This window comes from Colletotrichum paranaense, assembly GCF_030867605.1.
Source record: "Colletotrichum paranaense strain IMI 384185 chromosome Unknown Scaffold_2.1, whole genome shotgun sequence".
Taxonomy (NCBI): domain Eukaryota; kingdom Fungi; phylum Ascomycota; class Sordariomycetes; order Glomerellales; family Glomerellaceae; genus Colletotrichum; species Colletotrichum paranaense.
The window spans coordinates 1,370,219-1,387,117 of record NW_026848960.1 but is presented as its reverse complement, the minus strand read 5'-3'; the positions used below and the strand labels follow the sequence as shown (position 1 = coordinate 1,387,117).

At 54.4% G+C, this 16,899-nt stretch overlaps 3 protein-coding genes across 3 annotated transcripts; all 3 read right to left on the bottom strand.

Annotated features, from left to right (window-relative positions):
- Positions 1-71: 71 nt before the first annotated feature.
- Positions 72-4,082, bottom strand: CPAR01_02346 (hsp90-like protein; the record flags this gene model as incomplete). Its single annotated transcript, XM_060486634.1, has 3 exons — positions 72-792; positions 859-3,493; positions 3,725-4,082. 3 exons carry the CDS (start codon positions 4,080-4,082, stop codon positions 72-74), a joined length of 3,714 nt encoding a protein of 1,237 aa, XP_060353962.1.
- A 2,281-nt stretch (positions 4,083-6,363) lies between these two features.
- On the bottom strand, positions 6,364-9,369 carry CPAR01_02345 (BRO1-like domain-containing protein; the record flags this gene model as incomplete). The annotated part of the gene is made up of 5 exons (XM_060486633.1): positions 6,364-6,760; positions 6,812-8,054; positions 8,104-8,812; positions 8,880-9,238; positions 9,312-9,369. Coding segments are annotated over 5 exons (2,766 nt in total), but the record flags the coding sequence as incomplete, so codon positions are not given.
- Positions 9,370-10,283: 914 nt separating this feature from the next.
- On the bottom strand, positions 10,284-11,945 carry CPAR01_02344 (uncharacterized protein; the record flags this gene model as incomplete). The annotated part of the gene is made up of 1 exon (XM_060486632.1): positions 10,284-11,945. One exon carries the CDS (start codon positions 11,943-11,945, stop codon positions 10,284-10,286), a length of 1,662 nt encoding a protein of 553 aa, XP_060353960.1.
- Between the last annotated feature and the right edge of the window lie 4,954 nt (positions 11,946-16,899).

Genomic DNA, 16,899 nt, shown 5'->3' with positions numbered 1-16,899 from the left:
ATTATGCTTGTGGATGAAGAGAAAAGGGGATGGAGACCGCCTCGAGCAGTCAATGTTCTAGAACATACCCATCAAGACGCCGTAAGAAGTTTCTGCAACTCGGCAAAACGCACCGGCTTGGGCAAAAACACATCAAACCCAGACGTCTCAGCATCCCTCCTCGCATCCGCGCTCGCCAGCCCCGTCAGCGCCACCACCGTCGTGGCCTGCAACCTATGCTCCCTCTCGTACTCGCGTATTCTCTTTGTCGCCTCGAACCCGTTCATGATCGGCATGCTGATATCCATCAAGACAAAATCGAACCTTCGCCGCTTACTCGCGCTCGCCTCAATGGACGAGCTCGACGCCTGGATGAAGCGATCGAGCGCCTCCTGCCCGTTCTCGGCCTGCTCGTACGTGAAGCCGCACTTCTTCATAAACATGACGAGGAGCTTGAGGTTGATCTGGTTGTCGTCTACCAGGAGAACGTGCAGCGTCACGTTCTTCTGTCCCACGAGGACGGGCTGGCCGCCGTTGAGAGCCGGGGAGAGGGCCATTGCGCCCAGGGGCTTGATGAGGGGTTGCACGCCCATGGCGGGCTCGAGTTGCTCCGGTTTGGCTTGCTGGTGGAGCGGGGTGCCAACTCGTTCGACTTGGCGGATTTCGTTGGTGCCGGGGGTGGTGCCGTCGGGGGCGAGCGGTATCGGGGCCAGCAGCCCGGATGAGTTGCGTGCCGTTGCTTGGGTCCTCTCCAGCTCCTCTACCCGCTTGAGGCAGTGGCTAAATACTTTGGCAAGTTTTCGTGGGCCGCATCTACAATTATTACTTAGCCTTCTAGTGCAGATGCGAAGAATTTCACCATCAGATTTGTCTACTTACGGTTGCGGTATCACCTCGACGATTTCTGAAAAGTCCAATAAGAGCTTGCTGTGGTCCTGGAGAATGTTGACTGCTTCTTCTGCCGTCGGGCACACAATGATAAAGGGTGCCTTTTTCTGACTCGACGATCTCCGCGAATTCTCTTTGAAACGTTTCTCTAGTACCTCTACCGAGGGAGGCTCAGAGTAGAGGTACATGTCGGCATCCGGCGGCTCGCTGGGGTTTTCCTTAACAACCTTCATCTTGAACCACTCAGAGCACGTCTCCGTGAGAATCTGGTTTAGCTTCGCGGCGTATTTCGTCATGGGTGGTGCGTCAGGAGTACGCTCCTCCTCAAGGAGGACAATCTTCATCCCCCTTGTTTCGTCGACGGCGCTGCGCATCGCCTCATCCGGTTCACGGGGGTCCTCCGTTTCGTCGGATGCCGATGTAAAGCTGAGGTGTACGTCGAACTCGGTGCCTCTGTCTTGCTCGGACCTGACTTCGAGGCTTCCCCGCAACGAGTCAACAATCTGCTTGACGATGCTGAGACCCAACCCAGTGCCGGGCTGGAACGAATCCTCCTGGCTGAAGGGGAGGAACAGTCGGGTTTGCTGGAACTCCTCAGACATGCCCTTGCCAGAGTCCGCCACACGTATCATGGCGTCAATCTTTGCTCCCTCAGACCTCGTCTGGCCGGTCAAAGAAACCAGAACGTAGCCCTGTGTCGTGTACTTCAGGGCGTTCCCGAACAAGTTCATGATAATCCGCCGGAGGGCACCTGGCTGCGCTTTGACCAGCCATGGTATCTTCGGGTCGACGTCTAGCAATATTGACACAGGACCCTTGGCCCCCGGCGCTTGGAAATTGCCTACTGACCTCACATTATTCGTCTCCTTGACACTAATGCTGGGCTTGGGTCCATCCAGGGAGCCCGCACCGACGAGCTTCTTGAAGGCGTGGCCCGCGGCAATGGCGTCGACCACTTCTTCCACGAGAACAGCGAGATCCACAACGGAGGACATGCTCAAGCTTTCGAGCGAGTCCGACGTGATGGCCGCCGGCCTATTCTGGTTCTGCTTAGCGCGCCGTCTCATCTGCGCCCGGCCGAGCCTGTTGATCTTGCTGTAGTCGAGAACATGGTTGAGCGTGTCAAGCAGTGTCTTTCCACAGGTGGCGATGGAGCTGATGAGACCCGATTGATACGCGTCTGTGCTGGTATCTTGCAGAAGCTCGGCGGATCCGAGGATGCCATGGAGGGGACTGCGGAGTTCGTGGCTCATGCTCGCGATAAAGGTCGTCTTGGCCGCCTCGTTCTTTTGGCTGTTGATGCGGCCAACTTGGGTCATGATACTGTTGCTGAAGGCTCGGAGGTACGAGAGGTCCTGGTCGAGATTCATCATGCGGCCGGTGACGGAGGTCCAGAGGAAACACCCGCCGGCTAACCTGTCCTCGCCGTAGTCGAACAGTGGTACAAAGACCACTGTCTTGGCTCCGGGTATTTTTTTGAGGAGCTCTTCGTGAACCATTTTGACCTTTCGCCGTCTGCCTTCGGATTTGTCAGGCGGCGCTGCCCCGTCGACGCCCATCGTCTCCCTATCACTAGCACTGTCGTCGCCAGATGACACCCCAAGCCCGGCTTCGGTGAAGGAAAAGGTCTTGCCCATGGGGAACATGGAAAAGTACTTTTCAAGAATGCCGAGTGAAAGCGCCGGGCCCTGCTCGATGCGCGCGCGCGCACGCTCATCAGCCACGGAGAAGCTCAAAATCTTGCAGGGCCTAGCGGACGGCGAGGTGTCAGAGTCGGAGCTATCCAGCCCAGAGCCTGATGTGGCGGGTCGTGTGACATCCTCCTCGTCCGACGACTGATTCCTGCCCGACCTTGATTGGCTTCCGGGAGTAGAACTCGTTGCCGTGGCTCCAAAGAAGGCTACGCCGTCAGCCAGCGTCGAGTGACGAAGAACGTCCGCTGCGCGGTTGAAGAGTTTCGACAGGCCGTCGACCCTCGGTTGGTATGCCTTCTTGGGCGATGGCGGGTTCTCGGTGCTGGGTCCCTGAGGTTCCGTAGTATCGCTTTGCTGACGAGACGCTGATGACTCTCGAGACCGGACGAGTGCTTCGGCGTTGCGAAAGTACGAATTCGATCTGGGCATCGGCCGTCGCGCCGAGATGAGCGGCATATCCGGCGGCCGTACCGTCGAGGGGCTCCTCGGTATGTCGTCCTTGACGGGATTTGAATCTTCGTTCATGGTAGAACATCCCTCGATAAACGTCGCCAGTCCTCGCACTATCCGCTCGCCCTTGAACCTGTCCACGCGATCCCGCGCCCACTCCAAATGTTCCATAACCGTTTGCGCGACGCCTTGCATGAACCGAATCTCCTCCGCCGTTAGTCCATCGTGAGGTCGTTCGTCGGAGACGGCAAAGGAGCCAATCTTGTGGCCGCTGCGTGAGATGATGGGCACGCCAGCGTAGAAGCGTACGCCGGGTTCCGAGAGCACATATGGGCGCTGCGCGAATCGAGGGTCGAGGCGGCAGTCATTGACGATGAGTCCGGTTGCCGTATACGGGCGGCCCTTGGGGTCTAAACCTGTGCAAGTGTTCACCATTGAGTGTTCGCAAACGGCATCAGGGCGAGATAGAATGGTGGCACCGACTATGGAAATCACAAACGTCAGCATAGTACCTCCCAAAACGAACCGTCCCCTTCTTCCCGTACGTCTGAGCCCGACAATGCACACTGAAAATAAGATTCGAGCATGAGGCCAACATTTGTAAAGAAGACTATCAACATGCTGCGACGTCGGATAGCTCCAGGGGCGAACCGCGACCGCAGCCGCGGCCGGGACTGAGTGATGTGATATCCCGAATAGAGAGGCCTACGTACGCCACAGTTCATTATCAACATTCGTCTCATCGGCGTCGTTCAAACCACTACTGTTTGAATCCTGCAGGTGCTCAAAGTCTCCAAGTTGAACGCTACGGGTACCCTCGGCAAGAATGGTCTGGGTGGTGGTATCGATCAGCGAGACCATGGCACGCTTGACGTCGAGCTTCAGCACGGCGAGCTGAGCAAAGGCGGTGAGGGTCTTGTCGGCCGAGGCCTTTGGCTTGTAGCCGTTGCCATGTAAGTCTGGGGCGGCGATGCTATCGACATTGAGGGCGACGTTGAAGGAGGAACCTTGGGCGACCTGCCAGCTCTGGAGATATCGCTGGACCTCCCGCTCGCGTTGGGCCTCGGACATTTGATTGCGGGAAAGAAAATACACACACGCGGATGCGCGCACAGCAGCAGCAGCACACCGCACAGGGGTGGCGGGTGCGGTTCTCTGCGGGGGCGTGTGTGAGAGGTGAGCCGGGTTTGGCGAGGGAGTTAGAAGGAAAGCGAGTGAGAATTGAGAGTAAGAATGAGGATGACAATGAGCGTCAGTGGGCAGTGGGTGTGAGACTGAGAGTGAGAGGAGCGTAGCCGTGCTTCGATGTCGAGGGGTCGCAAGCAGGGGGGAGCGGCGGTGTTGGCGGCTTTCGTGCCTAGGCCTGCCTCTCTATGTCTCTCTCCTCAGAATTGTTCTGCGTCTTGTTTTTTCCCTCTCCTTCTTCCGAGGCTTTGTTGCTTAGGTTGGTTTTTTTTTCCTGTCCACAGGGGACTTTCGGAGTGACAGTCCGGCGGGGAGCGACAACACTACGCTTGTGGACTTCGCGTGGCCACGGGGTGCATTTGGAGAAGCATGGAAGGAATGCGGAAAGACGGGCAAGTGCGAAGTGTCACCTAAACCATTCCGGGCGTTGCGCTTTTCCTATTTCTTCGACTTTCTCTCTGTTGGCGGCGGCGGCGTTGACGGCAGGGCGGTAACTGTTAGGCTGGCGGTAAACACAACAAGGAATGGTGGAAAGGGCAGAAAAAAAGAATGGAAGATTGCCCCCCCCCCCCCCAATAGATGCCGCAAATGGATACCGAAGGAAAACACATCCATTTGTTGTGGTACATACACCATACACAGCCCATAGGGTGGCAGGAGATTGGCAGTAGGTGGCGAGGCTCTCTTTCCAACCAAAGAGAATCTGACATCATACCCCTCTCTTTCCCCCTTCCAGATTCACTCAAGATCCACCCGTCAGTCTCTTCTTGGGGCCTTCTCTCACGTTCTAGAGCGGCCTATGAAACGCGTCCACAGCCCAAGGAAAAAAGAGACCAATGGAATGACTCGGTCGGACGTTTTCCTCCTCTTATCAATAAGGTACCCAGGTATGTAGCGTTCAACCGATCCCGATCTCTGTTGGCTGTCAGGATGGAATTTTCGAACTTTTCCACTTTGGCTCATCGCCCGATTGCCTGCCGCATTGCCGCTCCCCAAGCTTTACTTTTTCAAGTAAACAAAACTCACAATTGCCACGACAACATGATGCCCAACATCTACAAACTCATGCTCTCAAAATTGTCACCTTCTTCCGTGTAGACCACCAATACATACATGAGGCAGTTGTTCCCTGACCGGCAACTGCATACCTTGTACAAATTGCAGACTCTTCAACGGCTACCGCGGATCGTGTCCGAAATGATATCGGCAGATACTGACTCAGCGACGTCACCGACTGGTTCACAAACCCTTTCCCCGGCAAAACGTCGCGCTTGCACTTACCGATTCCAAATTGGCTCCGAGTCAAGCGGTTCCTAGAGCATGTTATCATCTGTTTGGTCTTGCCGCTCTCTCTTGCCTTGTAACCCGCGGTCAACTGCGGTTGAAATGCCATGTAACCCCCAGACTTCTTTTCTCCAATTTCTATCGGCCGAACAAGAAAAGAAGAAAAAAGAGACAAGAGGCGCAAAAAATGGAGAAAACATTCCAAAAAGCCATGAGGCTAGAATTAGCGCCGAACTTTCTTCACCTCCAATTCCGTTCTAGAGGAATCTAATACCGTCAAGCGTCCCACGCCCTTGGGACATCCCGCTTCCAGCCATACATAGTCGCCTCCACCCCGAGTCTCTCTTAAGAACCTGTGTCGAATCAAGATTTCAAATGTTGTCTGTCATAGCGCATGTTTTTGAACCCTACGCTTCGCTGTGAACACTGATTTGGATGATAGGAGGGGAAGGGGCGAATTTTCAAAGGAACATCTAGTGAAATGACACATCCTCCCCGCTTCAGAGATCTAGTAGTCCACACAACCCTCAAAGACGCAATGTTGATTAATGGTCTACTGGCAAGACATCACGTGCAACAGATTTAAAATTTCCCTTTGGATTCATACGAGAAATCATCTGGCGGTTCGACATTGGCGGAGTACTTCGACTATGCTTGAGTATGCTTCAGTATACATGAACGAACCATATACGTATTCTTCATTCCGCAAACACGACAAGCGTGCTTTGCGACGGAGCTATGGTACATCTAGCAAGACGACACAAACCCATCAACGCCAAACTACTCGCTCAAAGCCGACAAAATGGAAGCCTCCATCGGACTTGCCCGTCCACCTCCCTCTTCACCGTCCCTTCTTCGCAGGCGGTGGGAATCGATCCGTATCCTAACCGAACTTGATCCCAGAGGATGGGTTCCAGGTGCCTCCTTGCGGCGGCTGGCTTGCCGGACCCTGACCTTGTGTTGATCCGCCGGGAGGTGCTGGTGCACCCGGCTGAGCTCCGAACTTGATGCCCATATCCGGCTGCCACATGTTCGACATTGCCGCCGCGGGTCTCGGGTGCTGGGGCTCGACAGTCGACCCAGCCCATGACTGAATATGCGCCTCAGCGGGAGAGTGTACCTCGTGCCGCGACGGTGGCTGCTGCTGCTGGGCTGTCGTACCGGGGACGACGCTGGCGCTAAAGTAGGATTGGGGCCGCGGGTCGTAGTTTGAGCCGGTCGGGGAGTGGACCGGGGATCGGTTTAGGTTTAGTGAATTGAGCGGCGGCATGCTGACCTCCCTATAAACTAGTCAGTACGGTGAGCTGATACGCAGAGGGGTCATTCCTTACTCCTCAAGACTCTTGGCATCCATCCGCCGCTCTGCAGCCCAGGCCTTGACAGGATCGCGAAAGTTCTGGCCCACGACCTTGCTCAAGTCATTGTAGAACTTGCGACCGACGTCCACGTTGTTGACGATTTCTTTGTACTTGTAGTAGGCATTGTCAAGCTTCTGGAGTGCCAGCTCCCGCTCGCGACTACCACTCGACATGTTCTTCTTTTGACTCTCAAACTCTCGGTTAACTCTCTGCACCTCAGTCATGAGGCGCTCTTGCTCGTCTTCTTCCTTGGCCACCGCTTCGATCTCAGTGTCATAAAGCTTGTCAAGACGCTTCTCGAAAAAGTCTTCAAAGTGGGCCGGGACAATTGCTGTTGTCGGGTATGTTCTCTCGAGTCGTGCAGCTTCTTTCAGGATATCCGGCTTGATGTCGTCCGTCCTCGCCTTCTCCCGCAGCGCCTCAGCCTTTTTTCTCCTTTTGGACTCGAGTCGCAGGACATCGTTATAAGCCCCCCGAAGCCTACCTATTACCGGCTTCAGGTGCTCTGGGATGTCCATGCGCCTGGAGGAAGGCACATAGTCCATGATGGCTCGATCGGATCCAGAGAGCATCTCGAGCAAGTCCTGTACCTCCTTGTACTTCTCTCGAACGACCGCATCACTGCTGGTACTGCTCGCAAAGTAGCCTTCGATCTCGGCTACTTGAGCCCAGAACTGGCCTCCCTGGGGGTCGCTGCGACTTTCCGGTCTTGACCATCTGTCTGTGCCGTACTTCCGTCTCATTCGGTTGTCCTCCTCCTCTTCGGCTGCCAGTATCGCTTTACCTTCGTTGAAGATGGCGATGTCGGCAGTCCGTAACTTATCGATATCCGAGAAGGCCCGTTGAATCCTTCCTATAGCATCTGCCTGCCGTATTTCCTCCGCGTGGTGGACCAAACTGTGAGGCAGACCCAGCGGTTTCTCAAGTGCCTGCAGCGAACCCGGGAGATTGATAGAGCTGAGCATGGCATGAAGCTTTTCCGTCTGGGTTTCCATCTGACCAATAATGTTTTCGTTGACTATGCGATCGCGCAATTGCTCGTAAATAGTGATGGCGGCGTGAACGGAGAACGGAACTAATTTTGTGAAAAGTGCTGGACCAAACTCGGCCTGATCCCCGACGTAGTCAAACGGGTTGGATACTTGCGGAGGCACTCTAGCGACTGCCATATTGGCTCTGTCAAGAATTTTGAGCTCCGACTTTGGCGGTACAGGTTCTTCTCGAGTTAGCTTTGCGACCTCTGTTTACTAGGTTTCGTTACTTACGAAGGTAGATAACGTCATTGTCCTTCTCTGCCCTTTTGAGATCTTCTTCGACCTTTCGTTTCAGACCATTAAGATCCTCGAGCACCGCCTTATTAAGGTAGCCGCCCCGACTCTCCTTCAAGCCCTCGTTGACACAGCTCACAGCGTCCTGCAAGCGAGCAACCTCTTCGCCATATTTCCTCTTCTCGAGACAATCGCATGCGGCCCGGTATTGCGCCGCACCAGCGAAGTGGTGGTGCTTTGCGCTCATGTGGTGGATCCAAGCAGAGCTGATCGCCTCGCTCTTCATAGCAGCCTCCCCCGCCGAGTTGTAGAGATCGGAGACACGAGCGGCCAGCCTAGCAATGATGGCATCCTTGTACCCATCCATGACTGCCTTTTGCCAGAAGCACTCTTGCGACTGTGCCAGGAGCAGTTGGGACAGAGACTCGAGGGTGTTGGCGTCCATGTCTTCGGGCGGGTCAGACATGCGCAGTTCGGGCAGGACTTCCTTCAGCATATGTTCTAGTACTCCAGACGCCGAGGCAAAGTGGCCCGCGGCCGTCTTGAGACCTTCCGTACCAGATCTTGATTGCGCGACCGCAAGTTGGGAGTAGAGGGAGGCCAAGTTGTAGAGAATGTTCATGAGTTCGTATTTGAGGTTGTTTCGCACCATCGGTCGTTCAGTGTTGTAACCCAATGCTGGGTACCAGGTAAACTCAGCCCCGATCTGTTCGCAATCTGCGTTAGCGATCTTACCATCTCTCTCTGGTTTGGGTGGAAATTGCTAGACGTACGTCGATCGGGAACTTGCCCCCGATCCACACGAGCTGTCCCGCATAAGCCTGCAGCTTTTTCACGCCGCTAGGGTGCGGTTCCCTCACGTTGACCGCATCTCGTCGTAGGGCGTCGATGACCTCGAGGTCCTGACGAAACATGTCCGGGTGTTGGTCATACTTGGTGTTGATGTACTGTCGTATCGTCGACGAGAGCGAGAGCTGTGTGGACTTGCGGAACGGCAACGACAGAATATTCGAAATGCTGGCCATGACGAGAAAGTTAGGAGAGACACTGGTGTGTATGAAGGCAATACTCACGTCGCCATGGTGGAAGAGTGCCTCTCGGGGCTTCGGGTACGTCGTTGTAGAACCTTGAGCTAGGCGCGGTATGTCACAAGCCTCATGACTTCATTGCTCGAAGCATGGAAAGGAAGCAGCGCTGGAACTGACGTTGGCGGGGCACGAGTGCATTGTGGCGCGAGCCTGCCTCGGGTGGGGGCGGGGCGTGGCTGAGACAAATCAGTTTGGTGCCTGACGACCGTTATTGACTGAGGCCTGAGATATCAGGCCCCAAATGAGCGGTTCGTCCCATCTCGAGCAACTCTCAGCCGATGGCGATCCGACTCCAAGGCACAGATTCTCAAGAACTAAGGTACGGAAGGTTGTAAAATCAAGTTTGCAACTGTTGAATATTTCGTAGCATTGGTATACACCTGTTCTGGAACTCTACATAGGCACCGATGTTTGCCTTTCCTTGCACCAAAATCAAACCATACCAGGTGGTTGACCTCCAAAAAGGACACCCAACGTCCTTATCATGACTCCAAACGTCCGGCCTGTCACAGGTCTATGTGCCGATTGCGCGATCCGTCGACGCAATCCATCTATGTGCAATGCAATGCCGCAGTGATAGAAAAGAAAGGAAAGTTGGTAAGCGTTTGCCAGCATGCTGTCAATGTAGAAAAAATGCCCCGTATCATACTCAAACGCCGAAGCTCAATGCGAGCTGTATGCCGAAGTCGAGATGCGAGTCGAATCGAAGAAGAGTGTTGTTGTGTTGTAATGAGTGTATCACGGTCAGCGGATTATAATTATGATCCTGTCCAGGGGTGTTGTCGTAATTGTAGGTAGGTGCCCTGGGCAATGCAACCTGTCGTTCTTTGTCGGCCAGATTGACTTTTTTGCTGCCGTCTGAATCGAAACGGGCCCGTGCCATTTCAGCTGAAGGGCAGCTATTGCGAACAGGCCGGGGTGTCCTGGGTTGAACAAATGCGTGAAATGAGCTGCGAATGGGCTTTGATCCATCCTCGAGCTTTTTTGCAATGCCAGAATCACCCTAACCCGTCATATCATGAGGCGAGAGGTTATTGGGAATGCCTCTGGTCGTATCGTATCGTCGTGCTCGGCAGTTCCGAGGGCACTTCATGTTGAAGGGATCCAGACGAGCTCAATGACACCGTCAATCTTGCTCATCGGCTCGCCATCCTCCTCAACCCACCGCTCATCGTCCTTCCGACGAGTGTACACCTGAAGTACGGATCCATCCTCCTGTACGTGGGCCTCTTGCAATTCCCAGGCAATCTTGCGACCGGTCTTGTGCAAAGATCTGCGCTGGGGGCCGAACATGTAGTCCAAGTTCCAGCCAATGTCATCCGGAGCAGGAGTGAAGGTGCGTTCCATCTGATCCAAGTTGAAGTCGATACCTTGGGGATAGTGGGCAACGCTGAATCCGTTGGCGATAATGAAGTCGTCAGCAGTAATGAAACGCTGGTAGGCGCAATCCTCTCCACAAGCGTGTCCGACCTTGGCAGACTGGAGGGGCTTGGCGTAATGCCAACCGCCGCCCTTGTAATGGTGCAAGCTCAAGGGCTTGATACCAGACTCGTAGAAGCCGGCTGGGTCGCCGTACAAGTCCAATTGCCAAAGCTCCCAAATATTGGTCAGACGAACCTCGGTATTTTCGTAGATACACTTGCGGAGAAGGATATCGCCCTGAGGACCCCAGCCTGAGTTGGCCTCCTTGATCTTGGTCTCCGTCTTGCAAGACTCGTAGAGCTGGTTAATGGCAGCCGCGAGAGGGACGCTGAGGAAGACACCAGCACCGCCGAAAGCCTGAGAGCCGTGGCGGTGAATGGCGTTGACGTCCTCGGAAAGGGTTCCGATGTAGAGAGGGTCGAGGTGGTCGAAGGTAGCAAACTTGTCAATCAGACCGTGCATGCTGGGGAAGAAGGTGTCATCGTCACAAGTGACGAGCCACTTTCTGGTCTTTCTCTCAGGGTGGTTGTACAGATAAGGCACCAGGGTAAGGTAGCGAACAGCCATCTCCATGGAGGGGTCGGAGTGGGCGACGTCGGCGTCAATTCCAACCCTCTTGAGCCTGTCGCTGGCGTCCTTCAACTCAGCGTCGCTAGCGTCAAGAAGCAACAGCAAAAGCTTGCCGCCATTGGACTTTCCGTTGCTGTCGGTAAGCCAGTGAGCCCATTCCTTAATCGGGCTTGTCTTAGGGTCATTGAAACGCTTGTAGGTAGTAGAAACAGCGAACATGAAGTCGGAGGCGTTGACGGTGGAAGGATAGGAAGACTGTGTGACGGGGACATCCAGGGGCTCGTGGCACTCCTCAGGGGCGTACGACTTTGTGATGTCGACAGTCTTGAACTTCTTGGGGAGGAACTCCTGATCCAAAACAGTGTAACCCTTGCGCTGAATGGGCTTGCGACTGAACCTGACGTAGCGCTTGAAGTAGTGAATCTTCTCGGAAAGGCCGTACTTGTCCTTGAGGGTCTTGATGTGGTCGGTGTTGATATCGCAGTTCATGACGTGGCTTGAGGAGGGAGCGGGCTCGGCGGGGATCTTTTCGGAAAGCGACGAGGAACCGTGCGACTTGACGGGGTCCAGGGGCTGCTGATGCGTGATTGATGACTTGACACCGGCGCCCGTCTTCATAATGCGGCCGCGAACGTCGATGGCATCGTTCCTGAGGGTGAGGGCCATGACGATGAGGACGACGACTGCAAAAAGCAGCGTTCTCGTAAGTGGGTTACGCATGCTGCAGACGCGATGCGGATTGGGCAGCTTAGCTCCCATTGTCCGAATAAAAACTTCTAGTTGTTTTTCGTCCAGCTTGACGGTTGTGAGTGGGTGTCGTCCTTGAGAGGCGGGGGAAGGTGAGGTATACACAATCGCTGGTGAGAGCAGCCAAGAGATGCCGACCAAGCTATACTCTGGATGATGGAGAGAGAATAATGGCGGCAGCAGTAGTTCGGACGATGTAGCTCCACGGGCCAAGAGGTGTCAAAACGGTCGGAAAAAGGCGTCAAGGCGAGAACCGCATAGGAAAGACGTAAACGTAGGTACTAAAGATAGTGACTAGCAGTGCTGTTATTGTTGCTGAGCGAGTGACACGATCATAGGACCGGCAAGTGATCGGGAAGACGTTGACGACGACAATGACGAGTGAGATGTGTGGTCGGGAGCGGGATCGGAATCTCTGCCGCTAGGAAACGAAGACGCAGACAGACAGACTGGCGATCCAGATTTCGTCGTGAGCTGGAGAGACGAAGAAGGAGGAAAGGAGTAGGAGGGGAAGGGTGGGAGATGAGGGAAGAAGAGGTAGAAGAGGTCTGGAAGAAGGAAAAGAGGGTCTTGGCGGATAGGTAGTGCTGCGTAGGGGAAGCAAAGGCGTACGAATAGTGCGCCGATGTGAACGGGAGGCCAGGCTAGGGCAATTAGGAGAGAGACAGGTCCCAGTTTGCAAGGACCTCGAAGACGTATTCGTGGATAGCAGCGAAGAAGAGGAGACTCCGGTACGGCGTAGAGTGATGGACGGGGGATGGTGGGAAGTTCCCAGGGTAGGCCGTCAGGGGGTGTGGGAATTGGAATGGGAGAGTGATGGAGCTAGGGAAAAGAGCAGGGGGCATGTGGATGAACCAAGTGCGCGATCCTCGAGGGTACTTGGAGGGGAAGAGAGAGACTGTGTGGCAGTATTTCGTACCTACAGATATGAAGTGTGGAAAGGGAAAAGGTGGACACTAGCAGACTAGGAATACACTGAAAGGGACGAGGGAAAAAAGAAGGAAGCAGAAAGGGCAGTCTGTTTCTGTAGGGAGCTGTGGAAGAGAGACAGGTAATCAGTCGCCCACGTCCAAGGGGAAAACAGGTACAAATACTATCATACTCTGTCAGCTACGGGATCAAGCCAGGGAAAAAAAAAATCACTGTGTAGGAACGGATAGAGAAAGAAGAAGCAGGCGGGCCAGGTTTGGTTGGTGTGGCCGGGGCCTTGGATTGATGAACCGACACACTTGGGAGAAGACGTGGGAACGCGGGTGGGATGGTTGATTGGAATTAAATTGGGCGTACAGGGGTAGCCTGCCATGTTGAAGAAAGACGATGGTCCTTGCCGCCCATCGCTTCCACACATAGAAGAAGCGATGGACGGTTTGCCTCCCGTACAAGATTTATGGTAAGGTACGGAGGACGGTATGGTAAAATACCGTCCAAACGATATGTGTGTGTGCATCCGTATGTGCGTGAACAAGGGAAATCAGGAGCAGAACAAAAAGGGAAATAGGGGACGGGCGCTTCAACTGCCTCCAGGTCCTGCCTCGGATGAACAAGGACGGAAAGTCAACAAACCGATGTTGAATGCTTGGGCCGTCTCAGCCACAATTTCCCAAGCGCCGGTTGACGACGACAACGGATAACGAGCCGCTGCCAGTGTCAACGCCGCCACCGCCACCGGCTGCCAGTGCCGACCTAAGGTAGCAGCACGGTAGGGTACCTTAGCACGTATATACACTACGGAGTACCTACACAGACTCTGTGACAAAAAGACCATGCTCCTGCTCCTAGACGAGCACATATGATGGGGGGAAGGAAGGGGCAGGAATAGGAGGTACTGTGAGGCGAAAAAGAATGAGAGAGAGATTCTGCGTGCTGCAGTGACAGCCAGTGGTCACAGAGCGGGAGGCACCATTGCTGAGCAGAGGGCGGCAGGGCCAAAGGCAAGGTGCAGGGGAACCTGGGATGGTACCTTGGCGCGGAAACGGGACCTGCAGCTTGCGTCTTGCATGGGAATTTACAACCGAGTTGGAGGTTGACGAGTGCGGATGGGGGACCGAGTCGAGCTTACTCTCGATTCCACGAAACGAGTATTGAACTTGAGGCTAACTGATTGAATCAGAACGAAAGTTGCTTTGCTGCTCGAGACAGAAACCGCGTGATCATGTCTCCAGACTCCAGTGTCTCCGTCTCCCTTTTTCTCCTGTGCGATTGCACACGTACACGCGGCAGCATGGAACACGCAGTAGCAACATGAGTCCGATCTGATGTTGCTTGCTGCAGTCGTTGCTTCTCCTCGTGGCACAAAGCGGGTGTCCTCGTCATTTCATCTCATCTTATCGCGCCCCCGATACTGACCTCAATCATCTCCGCCAGTCTTCCAGGGTTTCGCATCGTAGCGGGATGGATAGGTAGGGAGAGCCCTGAGAAGCTACCGAAACCAAGACCTACGCAGTGTTGTACGTGAGTATCAGTGTCGGTGACAGTGAGTGAGCTGCGTGTTGGGTGCGGGCGGCACTGTGAGAAAGAAGGGGGCATTTGAAAATTGTTGGATCACGGCGCATGGGTCGACAGCTGGAAAGACATGGGGAGGTGGGAGAGGTCCAGCCTGCGCGACCAGGGACGGAGAAAGAATCAGAAAATTTGACTGGCCAGGACCGGCAACGCACGAGGGGGGCACTATGGGAAAGGGGGGGTGTGCAGATAGGCGCAGGTGGGGGCCTAGGGTGGGGTGCGTGTCGGGATGTCCAGTACGTACCTTCACAGCCTCCCCGGTGTACTGCCGTGCTGCTCTAGGTACTGTACGCAGTAAGGTAATCTGCGGCCTGCCTCTAGGAGTTCCATCTCAGTGACCAGTCGCCAGTGTGCTCTGCGTTATCGCTCGCCATATCCAGCTAGCAGTCTGGCGAGATCACGGATCTACTTGCTGAATATGCATCTTGTCGACGACGTTGCGGTACCAAGACGGCAAGGACCCAACAATCCCATCTGCTGGGCACGGCATCTGGCTGACCTGTCAACCGTGCCGAGAACGCTGGGCGCTGTATGCGGAGGCGCTATCGTGGATAAGACGGCACTGCTGCTGCTCATGATGATGATGATGATGATGATGATGATGATGATACCAACCTATGACCTTGGAAACCTGGCGGAGAAAGTAGGTGACGACGTCAGCTATCAACACACATTCGACACTTTGTCGATGGACAATCGCCTGCATTAAATTTCTTTTCGGCCCTCGAGCGCGGTTACGTGGCAGAAGGCGTCAAAGAGCGTGCTAACGCCTAGGTAGGTGTCGGCCGATCTGCTCTTTGACTTTCAATTGACATTCCCGTCAAGACGGCGCTATCAACGGGCTCCTGTTCCTGACTTGCGTATCGAGCCCGGCGCCAGCTGCAAGCCACAAGCTTCCAAGCTGAGAGGAAACGCCGGCCCACCGTCCCTCTCCGCTGGGATTCAGCGCCGAGTCGCCTGTGGATGGGCGCTAATTAGTGTACAGATTGCAGACGGGACCAAGAGGCTAGAGCAGATTTGGGCGAATTCGCAAGCGGTGGGCGTTCATTAGTAAGGCCATCTGCATGATTGTTGACTTTCCCTCCCTCTGGCGTGTATATGAGTGGCAGTTGAGTATTCGGCCTTATCAGATAGTGGGCTGTTAGCCAGTGTTTGAGCGTGCCCTGCATGAGCGGAGGAAAAGGCGAAATGAGTGCCAAATGCAAGTTGAGTGTGAGGAAATAGGGTACGATTAAAAAACGAAAAGCAATGACGAAATGTTCATCCGTATCAGTCTGTCAGAGTTCACCATAACTGGGGGATGAGAGGATCCTGATTCATGTGATCCATTCCTCCTCTCACAGACCACCAGATTCGATCGCCATCTTCAAATGTTCAATCTTGCCGCTCTGCCAAGTCTGTAAACGTGCTCGAGGCAATGTCACGCGATTGGAAGGTCCGCGGTTGCACACTCCAGATACAACTATCCGTACGGAGTATGGATGTAGAAAATCATAATGAGCACCGTCATGATTGGTCAAGATGCCACCTTCTGTCTGTCCCTTTTCCTCAGGCCCTCAGGGGTTCCTGCTTCGTTTTGGAGGGGTGTGAAGATAGCCTGTGTCTGTTCTGCACCCTCCATCCCTCTCCCTCCTTCCTTTCTTTCTTCCCACTGGGAGCGCAAAAAAAACCCTAGGAAGGGACCATCTACCAAAGATGATCTAGGAAGGCGACAAAACAAGTAACTCAGATTCTACCTTCCGAGCCCACCGAAATGACTGCGCATCGCCAAGTACCGCTCCCGTACCCGCGAACAACCTGCAATCTCTCGCCTTCCCATGTGCCGAGCGACCCCAATCTTAATTATTTTCCCTCCCCCCACCCCCATCTGCAAACCATCCAAATTTCATCAATTTGCTGCTGCGAAGCCATCCAGGCCAACCCCTTCCAGTCGAGTCTATCCGTACGGATACCCGAATCGCGAATCCTCGTCTCCGTTCCATTTCATATCGCAGTGCGGCTCCCAATCGGGTCTTTCTGAAATAGACTGCTCATGGCATCATCGCGGAAGGGTTCCCAAGGGCCGGCGCAACGCGTTCGGTCCATTTTCGGATAGTGACAGATTTGACGGTCGAGGCCCTAAGAATTAAACGTCCCGTCGATTCAATACGGATACAGCAGGCAATGACTTGGCAACTTGGCCCGTGGATTTTCTCCATTTGGTGGATGGTGTTGCACGGCTCGGACAACTCTACTCGCTACTCAATCTATATACAACGCTGCTGATCATCGTCGATTCGCCTCAATCCCAGACCAGCCGTTTTCGACTTCGGTCAGCCGAAAGGGGAGGGTACTATCAGTGTCTCTCTTTCGGTCAATATCAAGAAACATATGGCGTCTTCCACGGACTCCCACGGAGTTGTTTCCGTGCAGCTACACCAGCTACGGATAGATGGCAGGAAAGGAACCCCTCCACAGAAACTGG